Below are 26,391 nucleotides of genomic sequence, written 5' to 3' on the forward strand. Positions count from 1 at the left end.
CGTACACACATGCCTACCCCATTCCCTCCCCCCATTCACACACATCCCCCCTCCCCCACACTGCCTCCTGTGCACAAACCTCCTGCCTCAGCGCATGTGCTTCACTGGAACCTGGAATGGTAAAAAAATGGCAAATGGGCAAACCAGAAGTTCAGAAAACATACTTTTGGTTTGCCTGTTGTGCTGTTTTTCACACTCTGCAGTTTTAGGGAAGCTTTCCTGAAACCTCTGGAGGGTGAAGTGGCTTTTCCTCAAGGCTGAAAATCAGCTGGTCAGCGCACGAATGTGCGCTGGAGCTCAAATAGAGCAACACTTCAAGTGTCCCATGTGGTTCCATGTGCCACCTGTGGCATGTATGCCATAGGTTCGCCATCACTGCTATAGACATTCATACTAGCCTTATCTCATCAACATCGTATTGCTAGATTTTGCAAAGCAGTGATCAAAATCTGTCAAATGATGGCCCAAAACTTGACTTAATGATTTGTTAGTTGAGTGTTTTGTTATTATATTAATTTTTATCTCCCTATATAATTTTTTTTAGATTGCTGGTTTTACATATACATTATAGTTTTTTAAATTTTGTGTATTTTGTATTTTTTTTAACTTTTCAACTTCTTACCTATTTGTATTCTTCCTTTGCTGGTTTATAATCATAAGATTTGTTTGTGTTCTGTTGAAATATCAGTTACTTAATTATTGGTCGTAATTTGGAGACTATCTCTACATTATAATATTGGTACCTTTTAATTATTTTTGTTATAGTCAAGAGTTGTGTTGTATTAAGTTGAATTTTATACTTGTTAATGTTAAAATCTTAGAGTTTTGGATTTTTGCTGGTAACTGGATTGAACTGGATTGATTGCTTATTTGAATTGCCTATTTTTAATAAATGGGTTATGGAATGAAAAAGTTTATATTATCTAAGAGGAAATAATGAAATTGCTAATACTTGCCAGGATGAGGGGAAATAATTTTTTTAAGAAAGGATAAGTTATACTATTTTGCTTGTTTCTTTTACATTTTTCTCTTTTTCTTTTCTTCCAGTTTGTATATCTTATATTGCTCTATTAAAATTGTTTTATTATATATTATAAAAATAAAATTATTAAAAAAATAAATAGATGTAATTATTTCTAGTAATCATTAACTAGCACAATTTCAATAATAATGCAGCTTCTTTGATCCTGATTTAGTAGAACTTATATTCTTCGTGAGTACCCACATGCATCCTGATACAAATATTGTCTTCTTGCTTTCATTTGTTTTCCTTCTTGCTGTATTTTGTTTGAATGGCTCTGAAAAAAACAGAACTGGGCAGAGTATACCAAAGCATAGAGGTTGGCTCTTATTAGGAAATTAAGAAGCTCTACTAAATTGAGTATTCAAGAAACTGCAATGCTATCTACTACAAAAGAACCTGGTCTTATTGAGGATGCTGATGTGAGGGCAGAACAGCTGTTGTTAAGCAACCTATTTTACATTTTACATCATACTGCATGTTAAAATAATACATGCATATACGAATTACATAGATATAAATAATCATATAAATAGTTACAGGAAAGTATGGAATTTTATTAGATTTAACACAAACTTGCTCACAAATATCATAACGTATTACCAATACCGAGGAAGATTTAAATTTCACAAGTGTGAGCTCTCTGCAAAAGATACATTGCTGCTTAGACTGATTTATTCTCTTCATTTGAGGTTGAAGATGTAGTGTTCTTTAATAGAAGTATCTCAGATCCTACTGACAAGGTATTAGAAAGGCAGATTTGTGTCTCAGAGTGATTTGCCAGGTATATTCCAAAGTTAGTCTGAAAAAAAAGAAACAGCACATTTCTTGGCTTATAAAGTCTTCCAAAATTAGACTGCAAAAATCAAGACAACCTTTAAATGAAAAATAAACAGTTTCAGATTATTGTAGTCTACTTATAGTAACCATAATTAAGTAGATTATGTAGTATCAACCTATAGTTCACTTGGATTGGATAAATAAAATCCAAGAACTAAGACAGATGCTATGAAATAGAAAAGAAGAGTCACATTTTAAATGAAACTTACAATCATTCTTATTTTAAATTCTCTAAATTTATGCTGATTTTCTTTGGGAATATTATAATATTTGTAACAAGTGGTTCATCAGTGGAAATAATTACTCCAAGACATAATGATCTGTTTATGTGCTCTAGCTGAGTTTAAACAAGCATGTATTCAATTTGATTTATGTACTCCTGCACTCAGCCTAAATGATTGATGAGTAATGGCTAGTGTTGGGCGAACTGAACCTGCACAATTCGGGTCCATACCGAATTTTGCGATGTTCGGCATACTGAACCCAATTTTTTTTTAAATTCGTGCTCCGGTTCGGCGTTTGTGCCAAGCACTGCGAAGCGCCACCGCCTCCTCCTCATCTGCTGGGACGAGGAGGAGGAGCCGGGCACCAATGGCAGCGGAGGAAGGCGAACACCATGGAGCTGTTAGCCGGTCGGGAGGCAGAAAAGGAGCTGGGGAATCCCACAAAGGGAATCCGGGGGCGGAGCTTTGACGTCATGTATACCAGCAGGTTGCTAAGCACGCCAAGGTGATCACTTCCTGGATTCTGGGGGCGGCACTAGAATAATGGAAGGAAGATGAAATCCAGGATGTGATCACCTTGGCGTGCTTAGCAATTTACCGGTATACGTGACGTCAAAGCTCCGCCCCCAGAATCCCATCGTTTTTTAATTTTTACGGATTTTTAATTTTTATTTATTTTTATTTTTACAAAAAAGGACGCCACAGCGGCACCGCAAGCAAAGGGAGGTCCTTTCACGTAAAAATAAAAAATAAAAATGTACATGAAAGGACCTCCCTTTGCTTGCGGTGCTGCTGCGGCGTCCATTTTCGTAAAAATAAAAATAAATAGAAATAAAAAATCCGTAAAAATAAAAAACGATGGGATTCCAGGGGCGGAGCTTTGGTGCCATGGACCGTTTGGGTTCGGCCAAACTTTGCATGAAGTACATCCGAACTCACCGAACCTGAACACCGTTAGGTTTGCCCATCACTAATAATGGCTCCTTCCTACAATTAGCACAGCCCCTCCCCCCAATACTGAGTACTCTCACCTCTTCTCTCTATACACCAATGACAGCATCTCAAACGATCCATCTGTTAAACTACTGCAGTTTGCAGATGATACAACAGTGATCGGATTCATTCAAGACAAGGATGAATCCGCATACAGATGGGAGGTTGGACAACTAACCTTGTGGTGCGACTGGAACAATCTAGAACTGAACACACTCAAAACCCTAGAAATGGTGGTAGACTTTAGGAGAAACCTTTCCATCCTTCCACTTCTCACAATAATAGACAACACAGTATCAACAGTAGAGACCTTCACATTTCTAGGTTTTATCATATTTCAAGACCTAAAATGGTCACCTAATATCAAAAACATAATCAAAAAAGCACAACAAAGAATGTTCGTTCTGCACCAATTCAAGAAGCTCAAATTACCCAAGGAGCTGCTGATACAGTTCTACAGAGGAATCATTGAGTCTGTCATCTGCACCTTTATAACTGTCTGGTTTGGTTCTGCAACCCAACAAGACTGACACAGACTTCAGAGAATAATCAGAACTGCAGAAAAAACAATTGCTGCCAATCTGCCTTCCATTGAGGACCCGTATACTGCACGAGTCAAAAAGAGGGCGGTGAAAATATTTACTGACCCCTTGCATCCTGGATATAAACTGTTTCAACTCCTACCCTCAAAACTTCGCTACAGAGCACTGCACACCAAGACAATTAGACCCAAGAACAGTTTTTCCTGAATGCCATCACTCTACTAAACAAATAATTCCCTCAACACTGTCCAACTATTTACTAAGTCTGCACTATTACTATCAGTTTTGTCTCATCATTCCTATCACCCATTTCCTCCCACTTATGATTGTATGACTGTAATTTGTTGCTTATATCCTAAGATTTTTATTAATATTGTTTTATCGTTGCTTATTTGACCGCTATGACAAGCATTAAGTGTTGTACCACATGATTCTTGAAAAATCTATATTTTCTTTTATGTACACTGAGAGCATATGCACCAAGACAAATTCCTTCTGTTTTCAGTCACAATTGGCCAATAAAATAATTCTATTCTATTCTATTCCTATTCCTTATTTCTATTATTCTCCGATTTTGTCAGATACTACTTTTCTGACCAAAAATGGTACCATCTCCAGAGGTTAATGTGTAGACTTTAGGAAATTGCCCAGAATTTTCCCCAATATCTTTTATTAGAGGGATCCCAAGTTGATGATACTCAAATTGAATGTTTTGGGGAGAGGCTGGGTGCGTGTGGGGAGAAAGAACTTTACATAAAGAATTTAACTATAAGGGAGAAAGGCAGTTAAGAAATAGTATCTATAAATAAATGTGGAACAATAACAAACCCAGAAATAAATAACTGTTCACATACATATAGCTCCTTTCCTTGTTGCATTAGGTATATTTAATTCATGAAAGTTATATGTCACAGGTCATATGTGGCTTACAATAAGTTAAACAACAAAATAAAATATATACAACAATAAGTAAATTGCAAATGAGTTAAAATTAATAAAGATGGCAAAGAAGGGAGTAAGATCCACATGGGCAGAGGTGGGTTAGTTCATTAACCATCTCCAGAATGACATTGTGTTCTCAGGCTAGGACAGGCAGTCATCTCTTCCTGCTTTGTTTATACTTCCATATCATTAGATAAAATGATATTCCTTTTAGAATTTTCCACTTTATTATCAGTCACACTTGCTTTAAATATTCATTTGAACACTGTATACATTAAAAATGACAAAAGTTGAAGATAATATTTTTACAGTAAAGGAAAAAAAGCAGTGAAAAAAGAGGATCAGAAGATTGGATCTTTAAAACACCAGTGCTTGTACACTGACCTTTCTGTCTCTAATGGATGACAATCTTTGCAAAAACTCCTTGTTTCGCTGTCCAGTTTGTTGATTAATGCAGATAACTAGGCATCTGTGACATGGTCCTAAAACCTGAAATTTATGTAAAAAAAAATATTACTCAACTAGAATGCTGGGGAAATGTAGCAGGAAGTGTCCAGCAATTATTTTTACTAGGTCTGTGGCAAAGATAATCTAAACTTTTTGGGGGCTGAATAAGACAAATGCTAACTTTTCCTAATTCAGTCAGATAATAAGGGAATTAAAAGGTAAATGTTTCTCTTTGTGCCCATTGCTTAAAATGGATTTGGCTCAATTCTGATATAATGTACATGTACATGATTAATCTATGAATGAATTACCACAGGATGAGGTGACAGCTACTAATGTAATTGGTTTTGAAGAAGATTAAGATAACTTTATGAAAAACAAAGCTAATGATCTTGAAGATTCAGTATTACCCGAGTTGAGAATCACATGCTGTTAAATACCAGCAGAAAACAGCAAGATATGCTTACAGTTTCTGTTTGTTTGATTCAAAAAGTTTGATTTGGTTGTAAACAAGATAAAACAAACTGCTATTTTAACCTATATAGTAGCCAATATTATTTTCTAGGTTCACTTTTGGTTTCCTGCATCTTGTCTTTCCTCATTAAGCTTTGCAATTACAAAAGAGAGCTACAGCTATTCCATACCCTGAAATGTAGAGGACCAATGGCAATCTGATCCCACAAGTCTTCTTCAAATGGCTCATTCGTTCTAATAACAATGTTTGCCCGAAATCGATAAATTAATTCCTGAGGGAGTAATGATTCACCTAGACTTTTTCACAGAGACAAAGAATAAAATAATTTAACTGGAATGAGACACAACTTTAGTTTAGTTGATTTAGTCAAATTATAGTCTATTATTTAAAATGTAACAGACTAAAATATATAAGTCTAGCTGTAAAAGTGTAATATAGTAATCTTGGGAACAATTGCAAATTAGAGGCAGAATTACAATAAAAATCCACATATACAAAAATAGAAAATTTTAAATTGTCTAATGCAAATGCTATTATAGCTATTATCCTCAACCTAAGACAGCCTGCCCACAGATAAGCCAAAAATAGCCCAGCAGAATAGAAGAACCTAGCTAGATTAAGGGCCAGCACTATGTTCCAATATCGGACAGTTCAAACTAGCCTCTGTGTGTAGTTGGCCAAGACAGCAAGCCTCTCCTGGTACTTTCTAGCTTTTAAGGAAGCCAGTAATATGCATGCAAAGATGGAAGCTTCAGGAGAAGCTTTCCAAAACTTTTCCCTTGCTTAAGCTTGGAAAAAGGGGGACAACATTGTAAATTAACTGCCAGGCTGAAGTGTAAAGGAAAAAAACAACACTGAAGAATGTTCAGCTCAAAAGAAAAACTAACCACTTTGATATAATGGCTTAAATCATCAGGCTACAAACTGAGAGACTGTGAGTCCTGCATTAGCACGAAGCCAAATTAGATCATTTTGAGCCAGTCTCTCTATCAGCCATAGGAAAAGAGCAATTGCAATTCAGAACTACAACAAATTAAATTAGAAAAGTAAAATTGAAAAAGGAAGGAAGGAAGGAAGGAAAGAAGGAAGGAAGGAAGGAAGGAAGGAATTTATCATTGTTGTTAAGCAGTTGTTAAGAGAGATGCCTATAGTAATGATGGCGAACGTTGTAGGGATTAGTGCCCAAAGTGCAACCCCAAACCCACTTATTTATCACAAAATGTCAATACTGCAATTTAATCTGAATAATGTTTTACTTACAATGGTGGGATTTAAATAATTTAACAATGGATTCTTCCTAATGACCAGGTGGGTGTGGCCTGATTGGACATGGCCAAGTCTAGAGAGCGCTACCATTGCCAGCCCTGATATAACTTTCATAGATTGGATTGGATCTCTTTCTCTCTCCCTCCCTGCTTTAGGCAGGCTTAGAAAGTCTGCCAGGTTGGCATGCTTCAGATATTCCTTGCTCGCCCTTTTGTCTGGCTTCCCTCATCCATGATCTCTTCGATACTCGCTCACATTCTCCCTCCCCAGTCTAGCTTGTTGCAGGTGGCAGCATAGCTCACATTGCCCTTTCTATGCCCACTGTTGGTGAAGCTGGGCACTAGTAAGGGCTGGCTTTTTGCCTTGCTTTGTCCAGATGTCAGGAGAAAATGGAAGGGAGCCTGGGGAAATCTGCATTAAACTAGACTGGGAAAGTTGGCTGCAGGAGAAAGAGAAAGCTGGGTGAGCCAGACTCAGACGCTTCCCAGATCTCCCCGTTCCAGAAGCAGCAATCTTGCACTCTCCCCCTTTCTGCTATCTCCCTTCTTCACATGGGATCACACAGCAGGGAGCGGGAGAAAAGGTGGCTGTGTGCTCCCATTTCTGTGTGGCACTCTCCCCTCAATGCTAGCAGCCACCACTGCCCTCTTGAAGGGATAGAACTGGAATGGTGGGCATCTCTGCAGATTAAATCACAATATATAAAAGATAAAAAGAATGGGGTATTAACAAGAAGCCAATGGTGATAGACAAAATTTTACTAGGAGTAGACAAAAAGATGATAAAGAAAACCTATCAATATTTATTAGAATACAAAATGGTGGAAGAACAAATTAAAGAAACTATGGTTACACAAGCTCAAATTTTGGTTATAATTTGGAAGAGAAAGAGGAAACTAACCTTGGCTACTGCCTATAAGAAAAATTTATATAAGATGTTTTATAGGCGGTACCTTTTGTCTACAAGGTTAGCAAAAATGGACAAAAACTTTCATTGCAATGATGGAAATGCAAACTATTGAAAGATTCTTTTTATCATATGTGGTAGTTGTGTATAAAAACAAGGAAATTTTGGCACCGAATAAAACATGCTGGAAGAGATATTAAATAAATACAGACATGACACTAGAACTATTTCTACTAGGAATCACAAATGAGAAATACGACGATGAACAGATACACCTAATGCTTCATATCATAACTGCAGCAAGACTATGCGCAATACTGGCAAAGTGAAGAAACTCCTGTAGAAGAAGAAATAATAAAGAAAATATTGGCATAAGCAGAATTGGACAGGTTAACATTAGAACTCAAAAGCAAGGGCAAAACAGAATACTTTTAAATATGGGACAAACTGTATCAATGGATGGAAAGGAAAAAAGGGAGTCAGAAGCAAAGACGTAGGGTTTGGAGAATGGAAATTGGGCAAGATTGAGATATATAAATAAATAAAGTATAAAAGATCTTAGGTATATAAGATCAAAATAGTAATGTATGACAAGTGATAACTATATTTGTTTTTATGTAAATATTATGTAAAGAAATGACCAAAATAGGATGGTCACACTGTGCCCAATGTTTTTAATGTTTGTTTAAATAAAAGAAAATTAAGAAAGAAAGAAAGAAAGAAAGAAAGAAAAGAAAAGAAAAGAAAAGAAAGAACAGAAAGAAAGGACAAGTTATAACACAGGAATGCCAAGCTGAGGACAAATGAGAAAAGCATTGTGACGGTATTGAAAGCAAATTCCTCCCTTTTTCTATTTGTCATACTCAAAAGGGGCATCATTGTGATACAAGCTGTTTTTATCACATTGATAAAAATTTCAGATCCTGCAGACTCTGCATGGTTGGATTAAGCATCATGGCCTGAAATACCTTGGTTATTAAAGTGGCATAAAAATGCCCAAAGCAAAGAAATTTGCTTTTTTTTAAAAAAGAAAGAAAGAAAATTGAGTACTTACCTTGCAGTAACCTGTTCTCTCAGTTGTAAAATACTTGTCATATTTATCAGGAGATACTGTGCTTCATTTACTAAAGAAAGTGAAGGAACTGCAGCTGGGGTCTCTCCTAAAATACAAACAGTATAAAGTGATAATAAAAATAGTGAAAACAAAAAATCCATTTTCTACTACAGCTTTTCTAGTTACAGAACATAAAATAAAACACAAGAATTGCTTCTATTTAAATATTCTCTATTTGAAGCCATCAATTAAATGCACTTTTTACCTTAGGTATATGGTCCAGTTCCATCATATATAACCACAACTGAGTCACAATTTGCAAACTGGGCAGCCTTTAAACAGGCTTAATTGGAAGCATTTTGATTACATAATAGGCTGTACACTAATACTGAGGCAAACCAAAAGCATTAAAATAGATTGTTCTTAAGTATATTTTAGAAATCCTAAAATATTCATATATTATTATAGTCATTGGATTGTTATTTATTAATCTTATGTATTTAATATTTGTAATATTTAAATATTTAATATTTACCTTTTTTATTCTTAGAAGAATTTCTTTTGAAGTCTGAACTCTGCCTAATCAGGCGACACTGTCGACCGAGAAACTTAGTAAACCAATCAGCTAGTTTTTCCCCACAATCATATGTCTGTACTCTTTAATGGACAAAAGTTAAAAATTAAATAAATTAGAACCCAAAGTCTACTTTGGCTGTAAAACTACTGTAATTATAATATATAATTTAATATCCATTTTATTATCACTAAGAATTTTGCTCTAGCTGTTATAGCTGCATCTTGCTTTCAAATGCAAAAAGCTATACATCTCCCCTGGCCTATATATTTTATGCATGATATGTTTGTGTGTATGTTTTATTTTTAAATAAGGTTTTTTAAATTTTTTAATTATTAGATTTGTTACTGTATATTGTTTTTATATTGCTGTGAGCCGCCCCGAATCTACGGAGAGGTGCGGCATACAAATCTAAATAATAATAATAATAATAATAACAATAATAATAATAATAATAATAATAATAATCTGTCTTTTGTGGACTTTTTTTTAACCATGTCCCCTTAGTAATACATCTTGCATTTTTCTGAAAAGGCTATCTTCCTTGTTCTCCATACTCTTGTAAGTGCTGCAATTATTTTCCTGTTATTCTTGCTTGTTCAGTTCAATCTATATCTTAGTACAGTATTTCTCCAATTATAATTGAGCCCAAAATTTCATTTGCTAAGCAGGACAGTTTTAGGTGGATTTTGTCCTATTTTAAAACCTTTCTTGCCACCGTTGAATCACTGTATTTGTTAATTAGTAACATGATTTCCTCATTTAGGTTTTTTGTAAAGAAAATCACCTGTAAACTAATACAGGTAATCTTTGACTTATGACCACAATTGGGATCATAATTGCTGCTAAGCAAGGTGATTATTAAGAGAACTGTATCTGACATAACCTTTTATTGTCATGGTTGTTGGGTGAATTGCTGCCAGCAAGTGAATCGCTCAGTCATTAAGCAAATTGACTTTATTGTTGGAAGCCAGCTGGAAAGATTGCAATCACATGATACCTGGGACACTGAGGGACACTTTGGGACCACCTCCTATGTGTACTTACCAGCACTGGTCTTCCCCAGGCCTTCCACAGCACTGGCCTTCCCCAAGTCCCGTCAACCAAACAATGCCAACTGGCAGGACCATGGGGAAGGGCCTTCTCTGTAGCAGCTATGGCTCTCTGAAACCAGCTGCCCCCAGAGATCCGCACCCTTCCCACCCTACTGGTCTTCCACAAAGCTGTAAAGTCCTGGCTTTTCTGGCAGGCCTGGGGCCATTGACCGAATGAGATATTATCTAGATCAGGCCATGAGAGAGAGGGGCGGCATACAAATCTAAATAATAAATAAATAAATAAATAAATAAAATATATGTATGGCTTTTACTAGGGTTTTGTAATTATTTTTAATTGTACTTTTAAATATTGTTTTTATTTGTTGTAAGGCGCCCAGAGATCTTGAGGAGTTGGGCGGCATATAAATTAGATTAATTAATAAATAAACCCACTTGCTAGGCATCTGGATTTTGATCACATGACCCCAGGGATGCTGCAATGGTTATTAAATGTGAAAAACAATCAAATGTCACTTTTTTCAATGCTCTTGTAACTCTGAATGGTCACTAAATACTGGTTGTATTCTGTATCTCATATACAGGTAGTAAAACACAAGTTACAACAGCACTGAAAAAGGTAATGTCCTTGCAATTATGATAGTTGTAGCATCCTCTCAGTCAAAATTTGGGAGCATGGCAACTAGCATGTTTTTATGATGGTTGCAATATCCTGAGGGTGATGTGATAGTCATTTGCAAACTTCCCTTCGACAAGTAAAGTCAGCAGGGAAAGCTAGATTTGCTTAATAATTAATTCACTTAATGACAGTGATTTACCTAACAACTATGGCAAAAAAAGATATCAGGTACAATTCCTGTTATTACTACCGCAATACTCTCTATATGGGGCTACCTCTGAAGAGCATTTGGAAACGGCAAAGTGTGCAGAATGCAGCCACATGGACGGTCATGGGCCTGCCTAGGTATGTCCATATCTCTCCAACACTCTGTGGTCTGCATTGGCTGCCAATTGGTTTCTGCACTCAATTCAACGTGTTGGTTATGATCTATAAAGCCCTACATGGCATCGGGCCAGAATATTTGCGGGACTGCCTTCTGCCACATTAATCCCAGCGATCGGTCAGGTCCCAAAAAGTCGGCCTTCTCCAGGCCCTGTCAATTACACAATGTCACTTGGCGGGACCTAGGGGAAGAGTCTTATCTATGGGGGTCCCAGCCTCTGGAATCAGCTCCCCCTCAAGAGATTCATACTGCCCCCACCCTCCTTGTATTTCATAAGAGTCTGAAGACTCATCTATGCTGCCAAGTTTGGGGTCATTAGACGCTGCCCTCTGGCCAGTGAATGTATGGTGAGTTTATGATTGAATGGATATGAGTGTATTTTAACTGGTTTTTAGGATTTTAGATTTTAATTTTAATTAATTGGATTTCATTGTACATTGTTTTTCTATATGTGGTAAGCAGCCCCGAGTCTTCAGAGAGGGGCGGCATATAAATCCAATTAATAAAATAAAATAAATAAATAAAATAATTAATAATTGCCTTGCTTAGCAGCAGAAACTTTGATTCTAATTGTGATGATAAATCAATGATTACCTGTACTAGTTTGTAGGCATTCAGGCAAATATTCTCCATCATATTTTTCGATGCATAAGCACTCTCCCATGCCAGAGCCCCGCCCACTCGCCAGCTCTCACCCTTTGGCTTCTGCCTCCTAGCATTTTGCTTCCTTGCAGCAAATAGCAAACAGCCTTGTCAGCTTCAGCCCAGCCTGATTTAACACAAGCAGATGATTGGAAGTTGTAACTGCTTCCCGGAATACTGCCTATCAGTTGTTCCAGACTGCAGGGATCACCACTACCCATAGTTGCTGCTGACTATTGGTGATTTCGTGCACCCCATTTTTGGCCCATTCCAGGTGGTGGGGATTACTGCTGCCACATATCTCGGGCACCTGAACTGGGCTGAAAATGGGGCGCCAATGGCACCAATGAGTGGCAACAATCCCTGCAGCCTGGAACAACTTAATCGGCAGTATTCCAGGAGGCAGATCCCACCAACAATCAGATGCTTGATTTGCTGTTTACCGAAAGGAGGCAAATTGCTGGTGGCAAAGGTGGATTTTTTTTTCCCCTCCCAAAAGCTAGGAGTGTCTTATAGTATGGAGTGTTTTATAATCCAAAAAATAAGGCAGGTCTTTTCCTTAGAATCAATCTACTGATATTCCTGTACATTCTGCTTAGTATATGCACTTCCTTTCTTGTCCTAGCTTTACCATAATTATTCATTGTTTGAAAGTTAGAGATAATAAAATAAAATAAAAACTGATTAAAGATCTATTGGGGTTCTTTTATCTGCCCTTTTCTTTCTTGAGATAAAAAAAGGAAAAAGATCTTTACAGTTCGAAGTTTAAAGCAATGAATATTTGATGCAATTATACCTTTTCAATTAATAAAATCCTCTTATTCATTCATTCAACTTGTGTTCAAACTGTTGTTGTCCACAACAAGTTACTCCATCCTAATACTGCCACTTGTAAGACTCATATTTGCATACATACAGAGGGATGTATTTATGAAGAATGAATGAATCTACAGCTCAGTCACATAAGTGAGAAATTGTAGTGAAATAATTTCATTAATGTTATACCCAAAGGTAGTCACTAGTCTCCTTTCCATTATGAAATATTTTTCACGATGTAAATTTTCACTTATTGTACCTGTTCTACCCACCTGTGAGAACAAACTTTGCTTTGACAGATTTCTGTTAAAGTTCCCCCTTGTTCTTCTAAGGATACAGAAATGGGATTCATTCCTATGAAAAGAATAGAGAGAAAAAAACATTACCAAATAAATATATTTGAAATGTTGGCTTATTTGAAAGAGTGATACTTAGACCAAAATTTGTAACATTTATGATACTTCTTCATGGATTTATTTATTTATTTTTATTTATTTATTAATCAGATTTCTATGCTGCCCTTCTCCTGGGACTAAGGGCGGCTCACAGAAAGCAAATACAAAAACATACTCTAAAATACTCTAAAAAACCTCAATACTAAGAACACATTAAAAAAATCTAAAGTTATATCCTAAAACACTATATAAACCAGTCATCTACATTCATAATATATTTCACTCGTAGGCTAGGGTAGATATTAAAATATGTACCCTAGCCTACGAGCCTAAGATATTGGCAGAAATGCATTTTCAGAGCCTTGCGGAATACTGGGAGGTTGTGATTCCAGAGGGCTGGAGCCACCACAGAGAAGGCTCTTGCCCTAGACCCCCCAGATGGGGACCTGGAGAAGGCCAATTCTGTAGGACCTAACCGGCCGCTGGGATACATAGATGAGAGGACGGACTCCTAGGTAATCTGGTCCCATGACATGTAGGGCTTTATAGGTCATAACCAACATTTTGAATTCCGTTCAGAGACCAATCGGCAGCCAAAGCAGCTCACAGAGTGATTGAGAAATATGGGCATTTATTCCTCTATCCTGGTGATTCTTGACCTCAGCGGCTTCTCAACAGGCCCATGACTGCTCGTGCAGCTGCATTTTGCACCACCTGTAGTCTCTGAATGTTTTTCAAAGGTAACCATGTAGAGACTCCCAGTCCAAATAGAGCTGCAATTGGTGCACCAGGAGAACCTAGGTGATTGTCCCCCTCTCCACAGCTGAGAGATGGTGTTCTAGAATCAGCTGTGAATCGAGAAGGATGCCCAAGTTGTGGACCTTCTCTGAGGGAGGCAGAAATCCCCCCCACCCCCCAAGGGTAATGGACAGAGAGGTGGAATTGTCTCTGGGAGACAGAACCCACAGCCACTCTGTCTTGTCGGGGTTGAGTTTGAGCCTGCTGACACCCATCCAAACCCTAACAGACTCCAGACAACAGCATATCACTTTCATTGCTTCACTGAGTTCACACGGGGTAAAGATGTATCTTACCCGGTGGTTTCATGTAGATATAGAACAGCATGAGGGAGAAGACTGACCCCCGAGGAACCCCACTAAGGATGGACCTAGGAGTCTACCTCTGACCCCCCTGCCAACATCAACTGTGACCGATCGGAGAGGTAGGAGAACCATTGTAGAACGGAGCCTCCCACTCCCAATGTCTCCAGTCAGCACAGAAGGATACCATGGTCGATGATATCGAAAGCCGCTGAGGTCAAGAATCACCAGGATAGAGGAATAAATCCTATCCCAGGCCCGCCAGAGATCATCCGTCAGCACGACCAAAGCAATTCTGTGCTGTAGCCAGGCCTGAAACTGGACTGTTGAGGGTCCAGATAATCTGCTTTATCCAAGGATCATTGGAGTTGGACTGCCACCACCTTTTAAACAACCTTCTCTAAAAAGGGAAGGTTGGAGACCGGATGATAATTATTCAGAATAGCTAGGTCCAGGAAAGACTTCTTGAGAAGGAAGCACAAAAGTGCCTTTTTTAAGGAGCCGAAAAGGACCCCTCCCTCAAAGAAGTATTGACAACCTCCTGGACCCAGTTCCGTGTCACTTCCTTGCTGGCTGAAACCGCCATGAGGGACATGCGTCCAATAAACACGTGGCAGAACTGACAGCACCAATAGCCTTGTCTACTTCATCAGGCATTGCCAGGTCAAACTCCTCCCACACAACAGGACTAAGACATTCCTCTCACTTCAACTGACTCATTATCAGTTAACACTGCGTTCCAATTGGAATCAAGGTCTGTCTGGATCTGAGCGATTTTATCTGCAAAAAACTCGTTAAATTCTTCAGCACTGCCCTGCAAGGGTTCATCAACCCCCCCATCCCACAAGTTAAGTAGGGTAAACAGGACGGCTAAGCGAGATTCCGCTGATGCAATCAAGGCAGAATGATATGCACGTCTTGCTGCCTTGAGCATCACCTGATAAGTCTTAAGGTAAGATCTTACAAGTGTTCAGTTACATCCAGATTTGCTTTTCCTCCAACGCTTCTCTAGACATCTCTTCTGGTGTTTCATCCCCCAGAGTTCCTTGGTAAACCAAGGAGATCTCCTGAGTCTATTGCCACAGAGAGGTCGTAAAGGTGCAATCCAATCTAGAGCCTACGTCACAGCCATATTCCAGGCCATTACCAGGGACTCCGCCAAATTGTGTACCAGCAAATCCGGTAAAACCCCGTGCACCCTCTGAAAACCTTCCAGATCCATCAGGTGCCTGGGATGGAACCACCTAATCAGTTCTGCCTCCCTGCAGGGAAGGATTTGGAGCCTTAAAATCAAGTGTAGCAGAAAATGATCCGACTATGACAAAGGCAAGTTTCTAAGTCCCTTATATTCAGATTATTGCTCAACTGCTCTGAGAGGAATACTATGTCAGGAGTGTGTCCCCCTTCATGCATTGGACCCTGAATTACTTGAGTCAGCTCCATGGTTGCCATGGAAGCCATGAACTCTTGCACCAACCCAGAGGATTCACCAAGCAACAGTATGTTTAAATCCCCCAAGACAATGAGTCTAGGGAATTCAACTGCCAAACCGGTTACTTCCTTGAGTAGTGCAGGCAGGGCTGTTGACACACAGCTGGGAGGCAGGTACATGAGCAACAAGCCGACTTGAACTCCTAGATCCAATTTCATAAAGAGAGACTTACAACCTGCTATCTCAGGAGCAGAGAGCCTGCATAGGCTGAAGGTCTTCTTGACTATAATAACTACTCCTTCCCCCTTTCCTTGGGGTCACAGCTGGTGCTACATCTGAAACCCAGCTGGGCACATTTCAGAGGTAGGAACTCCCCCCTCTGGGCCCAACCAGGTCTCAGTCATACATGCCAGGTCAGCCTCCTCATCCAGTAGCAGGAGTAGCCTGAGCCCAGGGTCCGGATTTTGCCTCTCACCAGTGCCCCTGGTTGAGCTCATGGGGCTGGAACAAGGGATTGCTTTCAAGCAGCAAGCTCTTGTTCCTTGAGAGCAGCCTACAGCATGGTCCCCGCATTATGTGCCTCTCCCCAGAGGACCGTTATATTTCAGTCCTCTGCCACCCCAGAGATGCCACCTCATTCCCCCTGTCTCTGCATTACTAGACAGGCTGGCCCTTCTGTTCCACTCATTCCTCCCAGTCATATACTCCATCCAATCCCTCCTACCCATGCATCCCTCAGGAATGGATGCACAGGAACAGGCAACATAGGCTCCAATAGCCTTTTTCCTGAACACCTCAAGAATGCTCTGAGTGCTACGGAACTGGGCAGGCTAGGAATACCCATCTTATTTGCTGGACAGCAAAGAGCTGTGGCTACTGTGTTTTGCTCAACTGCTTTGTGAAAGAATTGGCAGAAAATTAGAGGACTTCCGGGGTGGCGCTATGCCGAAGCATGGCTGCAAAATGAACCGCTGCTTCCAGGCATGGGTTTTTCCGATTTTGGTTGCATCAACAACGCATTGCTGTCTTTGTAGGGGGGTGCAATGAAAAGGGGTTCAACCACACTCCGTGGGTGGAGGCGCAAACCCCCGCGAGTGTGGGTTTATCAATCTTGGACCGATCAGAAAAGAGGCTAGCGGTATGAGCTTACCCAGAGACATGACGGCCCATTAAACACTAGGAAGAAAGAGGTAAACGGCATGACGGCGGTGATCCAGACAATAAGCTTTTCGGAGTCTTCTTCTACCCTTTGAAAAGAGCTAGTTTAAAGAATAGAGAAGCTCTGGATGGAAATTAAAGGGAACGAGCGATGAAATTTACTGTGAGACATGGTGAAGTCTGATGTGATGGTGCAAGACGAGGGAAAAGGAGATGGTGAGATCAGAGACAAAAGTGGAGATAAAGCTGAGAGATCGAGAGAACGAGTGGCTGGAGAGTTGGTGGAGCCGGAGGTGTTTTAAAAGGGTTTCTTCGTTACTGCGATGTGCTGTTCGTGCTCTAAAGGAGTATAAAAGTTTGGGAAGGATTTAAACTGCTGGCGGAGATCAATGCCAGAGGAGATTCCAATCATCTGAGGACCCAACTGTTGTAAGAAATTCTTATATTTCCTCTAACCTATTCAACAGTAAAAGGAAAAAAGGGTTGAGGAGGTTTGGAAGTAGAGCCTGAATCAAATAATCGGCATTTACTGATGACGTGTTCATGTTTGTGGCCATCTTGGCTCCCCCCTCCCCTAATTAAAACATGGACAGAAGTGAAAGACAGACATCGTCCAAGAAGAAAGAACAAAGATTAAATACTGATGTAAGATTAAAAGTGAATATTTAACACCTGATTTATTTAAACATTTGTAACAAACTATTGGACTATTAACCTCCAGTGTGTAATATAAATATTCTCTAGCCTTTCTCTCTCTTTTGTCTTACATTTATTCTTATTTTCTTCTATATGTAATTATATTGTGCAATACATGTTATTCTTTTCTTTTTCCTCTCAGGTCTGTTCTTGTTTTGAACTGCATTAGAAGAAAGGCTTCAAAAAGCTTAAAATATTTAAAGCATTTAAAAAATAACTGATTTAGTAAATTTTACAAAGAACCTTTCTATAATTTAATAATTTCTATTAACCTTATATAACCTATACAGTACATCATTTTGTAGAATAACTTGTAATTTATATATCTTATTAATTTGTAGAACAATCTGAAGAATAAGGGATTTATGAAATTAATGTATCTGATTAGTAATTTAATTTTGATTCAAATTTTTTTCTTTCTTGTTTATGAATGAATTGAAATTGGAAATCGCAAATGTTTATTGATATTGATATTGAATAACAACATAAAATTAATTGTAAAAATAGATACATGAATAAGATGAATAAGAAGATACAAAACTTAGATTAAACCAAACAGAAGAGAATCTTAAAAAAATTAACAAAGAATTGGAATCAGCTGTCACTCATCTCGAATTTGAGAAAGCTTCTTTTTATCTAAGACTGCAAAATATACCAGAAGTTAAAGGAGAAGATATCTTTGCAAAAGTGCTTGAATTGTTATCCGGTGGACTAAAAGGGGAAGGAAATAATAATATTGAAGCAAGTCCTGAGAAGAATTTGTGAAAAGAGGAGGGACCTCCACTACTTGACAGCGAAACTTATCAGGCAGGAAATCCAATTTCGATGGTTAGTCCCTGAGGGGCTAATCATTACATGGAAAAGGGAAAAAAAATAACTATTGAAACGACCGAGCAAGCAGATAGATTTATCGAGGAATTTTTAGAGGGTACTACAGGATCAGAGTCACAAAGTTTAAAAGAGAAAGAAACCAAAGAAGAGGTAGAAGAAGGGCAGATAGTACAAAAAGAAGATAGAACAGGAACACTACGATAACCAAGAAGTACAGTAATACCTCATGATACGAACTTAATTGGTGCAAGGAGGAGGTTCGTAAGACGAAAGGTTCGTAAGACGAAACATTGTTTCCCATAGGAAACAATGTAAAGTCAATTAATCCGTGCAACCAAAAAACCCCCCGCAAAAAAACGGCTTTCGGCGACTGCTGGGAAGCCGCGCAGCTGTTTTAAAAGGTGACAACCGGCCTGGGGGGCTTCCCAGCACCCCCCCGAACCTGGGTTCGGGGTTCGGGGGGGTGCTGGGAAGCCCCCCAGGCCGGCTGCGACCTTTTAAAACAGCCGCGCCGCTTCCCATCTGTCTCCTGAAGCCGAACGGCAAAGCCGAACTTCCGCGTTCGGCTTCAGGAGACAGCTGGGAAGCGGCGCGGCTGTTTTAAAAGGTCGCAGCCGGCCTGGGGGGCTTCCCAGCAACCTCCCGAACCCCGAACCCGGGGTTCAGCAAAATTTTGCCTCTTCTTACGAACTTTGTTCGAGTTACGAACCGGCGTTCGGGAGGCTTCTGGGAAGCCCCGCCGCCCGGCTGTTACCTTTTAAAACAGCCGCGCGGTTCGTAACTCGAAAAAAGTTCGTAAGAAGAGGCAAAATTTTTCTGAACCCCGGGTTCGTATCACGAGTTGTTCATAAGACGAGGGGTTCGTATCTTGAGGTACCACTGTACTAGAAGAGTAAAATAATAGGGAGATTTCATTATGCAAAATACAATAAAATTATTTTCAGTAAATGTAAATGGACATATTTATAAATATATTGTGGAACGATTGAAAAATGTAATTAATGAAATAATTCATCCCAACCGGAACGGTTTTCTACTAAATAGAAATATAAGAAATAACACGAGAATCTTATTAAATATTTTTGAGTATTATGAAAATCATCCGGAAAAATCCACAACACTAATATTTCTCGATGCTGAGAAGGCCTTCGATAATTTGAATTTGAATTTTTTTTTACAACAAGTAATAAAATTGAAATTTGGAGAAAAATTTAATAGAACTATACAAACATTGTACACAGACCAGGTGGCTAAAGTTATAATTAATGGAGATACTACAAAAAATATAAATATTGAGAAAGGAGTTAGACAGGGATGTCCCTTATCTCCCTTAATATTTATTTTAGCGATTGAAATTCTTCTAATACAAATACGAGCTAATAAAGATATAAAATTAAAAACCAAGAATACAAAGTTTTAGCATTTGCAGATGACTTGGTATTCATATAGAGCAGAGGTCCCCAACCTTTTTTGCACCAGGGACCGGCTTTAAGCTAGACCAATTTTCCAGGGGGGGGGAGCGTTGGTCATATGGGGGTGGGGTTATGGAGGGGTGGAGCTTAGTGACGCAGCCCTCCACTCTTCTCCACACGGCGGGGAGAATCAGGAGGCTCCTTTGGCGGCTGGGGGCTGCCTGGCTTTGTGATTTTGGCTGGGGGGGGGGAGTTAGGAAGGTCCTACTTCTCCACCCCCCAGCCAAAAATTCAAAGCCTATCTGCTGGATACGGGCGATGAGTGGGACAGAGCGGCGCGGAAGCCTCTTGCAGCAGCTGCTACAGCCACCGGCTTCCGCGCCGCTCGTCCCACCCATCGCCCGTATCCAGCAGAAGCTGCTGCCTGAGTGCTCTTGGCCGGCGGGATTCAAAGTGCTGGGGTGGGGGGTGTCCCGACAGCCCCCCCACCCCAGTGCTTCGCCTCCCGCTGGGACACCCTCCACCCCAGCACTTTGAATCCCACCGGCCAAGAGCACTCGGGCAGCAGCTTCTGCTGGATACGGGCAATGGGTGGGACGAGCGGCGCGGAAGCCTCTTGCAGCAGCTGCCACAGCCACCGGCTTCGGCGCCGCTCGTCCCGCTCATTGTCCGTGTCTGGCAGAAGCTGCTGCCCGAGTGCTCTTGGCCGGCGGGATTCAAAGTGCTGGGGTGGGGGTGTCCCAGCGGGAGGCGAAGCACTGGGGTGGGGGGGCTGTCAGGACACCCCCCACCCCAGCACTTTGAATCCCGCCAGCCAAGAGCACTCGGGCAGCAGCTTCTGCCAGACACGGGGAATGAGCGGGACGAGCGGCGCCGAAGCCGGTGGCTGTGGCAGCTGCTGCAAGAGGCTTCCGCGCCGCTCTGTCCCACTCATCGCCCGTATCCAGCAGATAGGCTTTGAGTTTTTGGCTGGGGGGGGACTTAGGAAGGTCCTACTTCTCCCCCCCCCCCAGCCAAAAACTCAAAGCCTATCTGCTGGATACGGGCGATGAGTGGGACAGAGCGGTGCGGAAGCCTCTTGCAGCAGCTGCCACAGCCACCGGCTTCTGCGCCGCTCGTCCCGCTCATCGCCCGTATCCAGCAGATAGGCTTTGAGTTTTTGGCTGGGGGGGGGAGAAGTAGGACCTTCCTAACTCCCCCCCCAGCCAAAATCACAAAGCCAGGCAGCCCCCAGCCACCAAAGGAGCCTCCTGATTCTCCCCGCCCTGCCCGACGCCCCAACCTGTCCTGTATAATGTCCTCTGCCGGGAGGGCAGCGGCGCCGTGGACCGGCTGGAAAACCCCAACGGCCCGGTCCCGGTCCGCGGACCGGCGGTTGGGGACCTCTGAATTATAGAGGAACCGTTAGAAACCAGAGGAAGACTTTTGGAAAAGATTAATAAATATGGTAAAGTAGCAGGCCTAAAGATAAATAAGCAAAAGACTAAAATGATTTCTAAAAATTTAATGGATAATAAAAACCAAGTATTGGAAGGGAAACTTGGAATCTAGATAGAAAAAAAAAGTATTTAGGTGTAAACATAACTGCAAAAGTCACAAGAATTAATGACAATAATTATACACAACTACTGTACTTGAAAAAATAGAGGAGAAACTTAATAAATGGAATAAACTACCTATCTCAATGATAGGTAGAATTTCAGCAATCAAAATGGTAATTCTTCCACAACTATTGTACCTTTTTCAAACAATCCCAACTAATTTAAATAGAAAATATGTTGAAAAATTGAATAAAATTATAACAAATTTTGTATGGGCAGGGAAAAGGCCCAAAATTAGACTGTCTTATCTACATGATAATAGGAGGCATGGGGTTTTTGGACTCCCTGACTTTCAACTCTATCACCAAGTAGCAATAATAGTTTGGCTCAAGGAATGGATAACTCTGAAGGATAAAAGACTTCTCCTGCTTGAAGGACCTGATTTACTTCTAGGCTGGCACACATTTCTCATGGATGGAAAAGATAAAATATTAACTTATTTTAAAACACATAAAATTAGAAATGTCATAAACGAGATATGGAAAAAATTAAAAACCAGCACTACCTTCAAATTCCTGGGTGGTTTTTACTAATGGAAGCTACACTGCATCCTAACACAATTGATACTAAAAAATTAATTATCTATTATGATTTATTAAATGAAAGAGGAGAATTAAAAACAAATACACAATTAGATAACGAAGGAATTAAAATTGATTGGTGGCCACTAATGCAAATAAAAGCAAAATATGAAGAAGATAAAAGGAAAAGAGGAATATTAAAAAAGAAATCAGAGTTGGATTTGATATTAGATCAAGAAAAAAAATGTACAACTTTTTGTTAAAATACAAAATGCAGACCTATAATTTAAAAGGAAATATTCAAAGTTGGCATAAAAATTTTGAATACGACATCGATCCAACTAAAATGGATACAATTTGGAATAAGACCAAATCAGTCGCCTACAAAGAAAATATTTATAAAATATACTATAGATGTCATCTCTCCCCCCGCCCAGCATGGCTGGCACAAATGTATCTCCTACTGAAGCCAAATTGCTGGAGATGTAATGAGAAAGCAGGAACCTATTTTCACATTTGGTGCACCTGGCCACAAATTAGGAAATTCTGGAATAAAATACATAATTGGATAGAGGAATTGACCAAACCTCAAATTAACAAAAAACCTGAAACATTTTTACTAGGCATAATGGATCAGATGTTGGGAAAGAAACAATAGTATCTAATGTTACATATTTTGACAGCAGCTAGAATTTCAATAGCACAATATTGGAAATGTAAAGACCTCCCAGATGATTCTATGTTAGTTAAAAAAAATTTGGACTGTGCCGAAGCTGATATGATGATGCATAAAATAAACAATAAAGAAGACTCCGAATATTATAAGACTTGGAACGACTTTTACAAATGGTTAGAAACAAGAAAATAATAAAAATGAAATATTTATATGGAATAGACAATATATATGCAAAAAGGAATAATTTTTTATAATTATTAAATTTTTTGAGATAAATTATAAATGATTTGATATACTAGAAATGTATTACTATATCTATGATTGATTGTAAGTGGTTGAATGCGTAACAAAATACAGTAGTGAATTAAGTGCATAACTGAAATCAGTTTTTTCATATTACCGTCTGTATGAGCTGTGGAATATATTTATTATAAGATGTGTTTGATGGATATGTACCAAATGATTAACTAATTGATACATTTTTTTGTTTTGTTGTTTGTTTTGTTTTGTACATATGTATTTTCAATGTTTTTTTCGTTTTGTATGTTTTGTTTTTAATGTAAATAAATCAATAAAAATTATAAAAAAAAGAATAATGCAGAAAATTAACAAAATCTATGAAGCTCAAGCTCCTGAGCTTGGTTTGGGGCATTGGTCACTTTGTGAGGAGGTACAGATAGCAGCAGCAAGAGTTAAGCTACGTAGATTGTGTGACGCAATAACCGGAACTGGGATCAACCTCAGAATGTCAGTTAGTCCTAAAAATACCAGATGTCTGGACTGCAGCTACAACCCCCACAGAATGCCATTAACCCATTTTTATGGAGCTAATTTTACCCCTGGGGTGCACAAGGGATAGCATAAATGTTTGAACCAAATGAACTAGTAATTTCAGGTAGCCAAATTACTTTGTGATTACACTATAAACCTCCTGGATCCCAAACATATCAATATGAATCACAATGATCCTTTTCAGATCCAGATGATAAGGAAGCTTGGAAACACAATTCATATATGCTTACTTAATGCTCAATAGATCAAAGAGCCAATTTATTTCCACATTTTCTGTTAGAAAATCGCACTGACATGACCATTTTCTAAGAAACATATACTGAAAATGAAAAAATAAATGCAATGATACAATTTACTAGGTGCCGTTTACCACTATAGTTATGGCATGCCAACCTACATTAGAGGTAACATTGAGAATGCATTACTGATACAGTAGTAACATCCACAACTAAATTTCCAATGGGAAGGTTTGGAGTCTGTTGTAAAAAACAGATGGTGCTAACCACCCAGCACAATAGACACCTTATATAAGCACTGACTAAGTTGCTTTGTGAATTGTCTCGCTCTCCAAAGCCTCCCAAAACTAGGAACATACCGCTTACATCAAGAGAATGCTCAAGACACTACAACTAACACATACTGACTATTCATGACTTTTCACTGCAGATGAAGTCAATACTGTTATCAAAACCATCACATTCAGTAAAGCAGCAGGATTTGATACCATTCACCTGGAATTCAGATAAACTATGGGCAACACAAATCAATCATTTAAGTTTTACTCACATATTTTCTCCAGCAGCTGCTTATCAACACAATATGTGTTGATATCATTTTTATCAACTTTAAGACTGGATAAACCAAAAGACAAGCTACTAAGGTTTTGCTATAAACTCTTAAAGAGACTAGTCTTAGCAGGATCTATCTTACAACTGAAGAACATCTCTCTGTGGAATAAATAGTATTTTGACAAACTGCTGACCCTACCAAGTTATACTGAAGCAAGATTTGAATGAGGCCTTAAAATCAAAGTAGTTTTTGTGGACCTGATTGTAATATACAGCAGAATCTGGAAGGAAGTTTTATTACATAAATTACAACTGATCATCATCTCATGTCAAAAGACTATCTTATTAATAATATGCTGAGCAACAGGACTTTTCAAATAATAATGGGGAGGGGGGAGTGAGAAGATTAAATTATGGCCTACAACAGGCCCCTGTGCTGGCTCCCTCATTGTTCAACTTATACATATCTAGGATACTAAATACCAAAGGATGGAAATTTATTTATGCAGATGACCAGATCCTAACAGCCCAAAAGAAAACAGGGCAGACTTTCAGCTGTACTTACAACACCATTGGAGGCATGGAACGCAAGCTCCGTGGTCCCACTCCAACCTCTGCCCATCAGAGGACTCCAAAAAGAGTCATAAGCACCCTGTAGGAGTGGTAAAAAAGGGAGGACGCTTGCAGGTCATGGAGATCCGCATCTCTCTTCTCTGACCTGGAAAATCCACCTCATCCAAAGATGCCTCTGGTAAGTATAAGGCAATAAACAGGTAGAAATCACAGCCACACAATATCAAGTATTTTCTCCTCTGTAAATTTTCAGGAGTCTAGGAGTCACTTTTCCTTTCGTCAGAAGATGGCACTCTCAACTTACTTTTCAGCATAAATCTCTTTTAAAAAAATTTCTTCCACGGCTTAAACAGTTATATTTTTAGAGTCTCTTTAGGATTTTTTATATCTTTGGGGTAATTTGTAAAGAAAAATCTCATCCATCAACAGTCTCACTGTTCACTGCTCTCTTCACTCCTGCACTGTCTTAGGCTGTGATGGCAAACCTACGGCACATGTGCCACATGTGGAACCATGTTGCCTAGCACATGTGATAGTGCCCATTCTTCTTCTGGATTTCCTGCTCATGCATGGACACTGCCCTGGTTACTGGCACACATGCACACACAATGATCAGCAGGCCTTCAAGCATGTAGTTGTGTCAGAAACTGGAAGATCAGCCGGTCAGCTGATTGTTGCACATGCATGTATTATGTCTCCCTTTATATATGTTTACTACTGGTCAAGAAAAAAGGCCCTGTGTAAGTAGGAGCTGGCTTAGATGTAAACTTCTCAATATCATGGGAAAGATGCCTGAAAATAAGCATCATACAGCAGACCATCGGAACTGTTGGGGGATCGGGGCAATTGCTCCTTGAAGAATGGTGCCCCTAATTTCAGGCTCTTATTTCTTGCTATTGAGAGCCCCACATGGCCTATTAAGGTTTCCAAAGCTGTATTAGAACTGCAGTTTCCAGAAAGTACAACTAGAAGCTATATTGGATAGGTGTAGCCCTCCTAACAACAGGAGAAAAATGTCCAAAGATAAGCAGCATGTGTCAGATCACATGTAGTGTTAATACCACTTTATAGTGTCTTGGCATGGCCACACTTGAAATACTGCATCCAGTTTTGGTCGCCAAGATGTGAAAAAGATGTTGAGAGACTAGAAAGAATGCAGAGAAGAGCAATAAAGATGATTAGTTCACTGGAGCCTAAAACATGAGTCCATCAGGATTTGGGTGGCCTATAAATCTTATAAAACTTAAACTTAAATTAATATATCCTATCCAAATAGGAGTGGGAGCACTTTAGTGTACTGCCTCCAAATCCTAACACCGACAATCTGTTTAAAGCTTCTGGATAGGTTCAGAAGGTTTATGGGCTCCATTTTATCCCATGTGTCTTAACTTTAACTTAAATAACTGGGAGAAGTCATCCAGGTATGTGAGCTGAGAGGTCAGCAATATGCACATGATATCTGTTCTGTTTCCGGGCTTTCAGATTGAAGCAAATGGCTAAAACTCTCTATTTCAGCTTTGAATACACTCTTTATTTGGAAAAACAGCATTATAGGAAGAAAGCAGTTTTTTAAATGTTCAGGGAGGATTTTTCTCTGCTGTAAAGTTATGTATCA

The 26,391-nt window shown here is 39.4% G+C and overlaps 1 protein-coding gene across 2 annotated transcripts in view; it reads right to left on the bottom strand.

The window, feature by feature from the left end:
* Positions 1 to 1,557: 1,557 nt before the first annotated feature.
* Positions 1,558 to 26,391, bottom strand: part of MOCOS (molybdenum cofactor sulfurase) — a 91,928-nt gene continuing 67,094 nt past the window's right edge. Inside the window, exons 10-15 of one of the 2 annotated variants that reach the window (XR_011556899.1) lie at positions 13,074 to 13,155; positions 9,246 to 9,367; positions 8,711 to 8,816; positions 5,654 to 5,775; positions 4,947 to 5,051; positions 1,558 to 1,823 (exon numbers count right to left, since the gene is read on the bottom strand). Coding sequence is in view for 1 of the 2 variants with exons in the window: in XM_070728895.1 (XP_070584996.1) it covers positions 1,686 to 1,823; positions 4,947 to 5,051; positions 5,654 to 5,780; positions 8,711 to 8,816; positions 9,246 to 9,367; positions 13,074 to 13,155 (680 nt within the window). In the remaining variant the exon portion in view is untranslated. Of the gene's footprint in view, positions 1,824 to 4,946; positions 5,052 to 5,653; positions 5,781 to 8,710; positions 8,817 to 9,245; positions 9,368 to 13,073; positions 13,156 to 26,391 lie in introns of both variants that reach the window. The other variant, XM_070728895.1, reaches the window with a different exon arrangement.

The sequence above is a fragment of the Erythrolamprus reginae genome, chromosome Z (assembly GCF_031021105.1).
Source record: "Erythrolamprus reginae isolate rEryReg1 chromosome Z, rEryReg1.hap1, whole genome shotgun sequence".
Taxonomy (NCBI): Eukaryota; Metazoa; Chordata; class Lepidosauria; order Squamata; family Dipsadidae; genus Erythrolamprus; species Erythrolamprus reginae.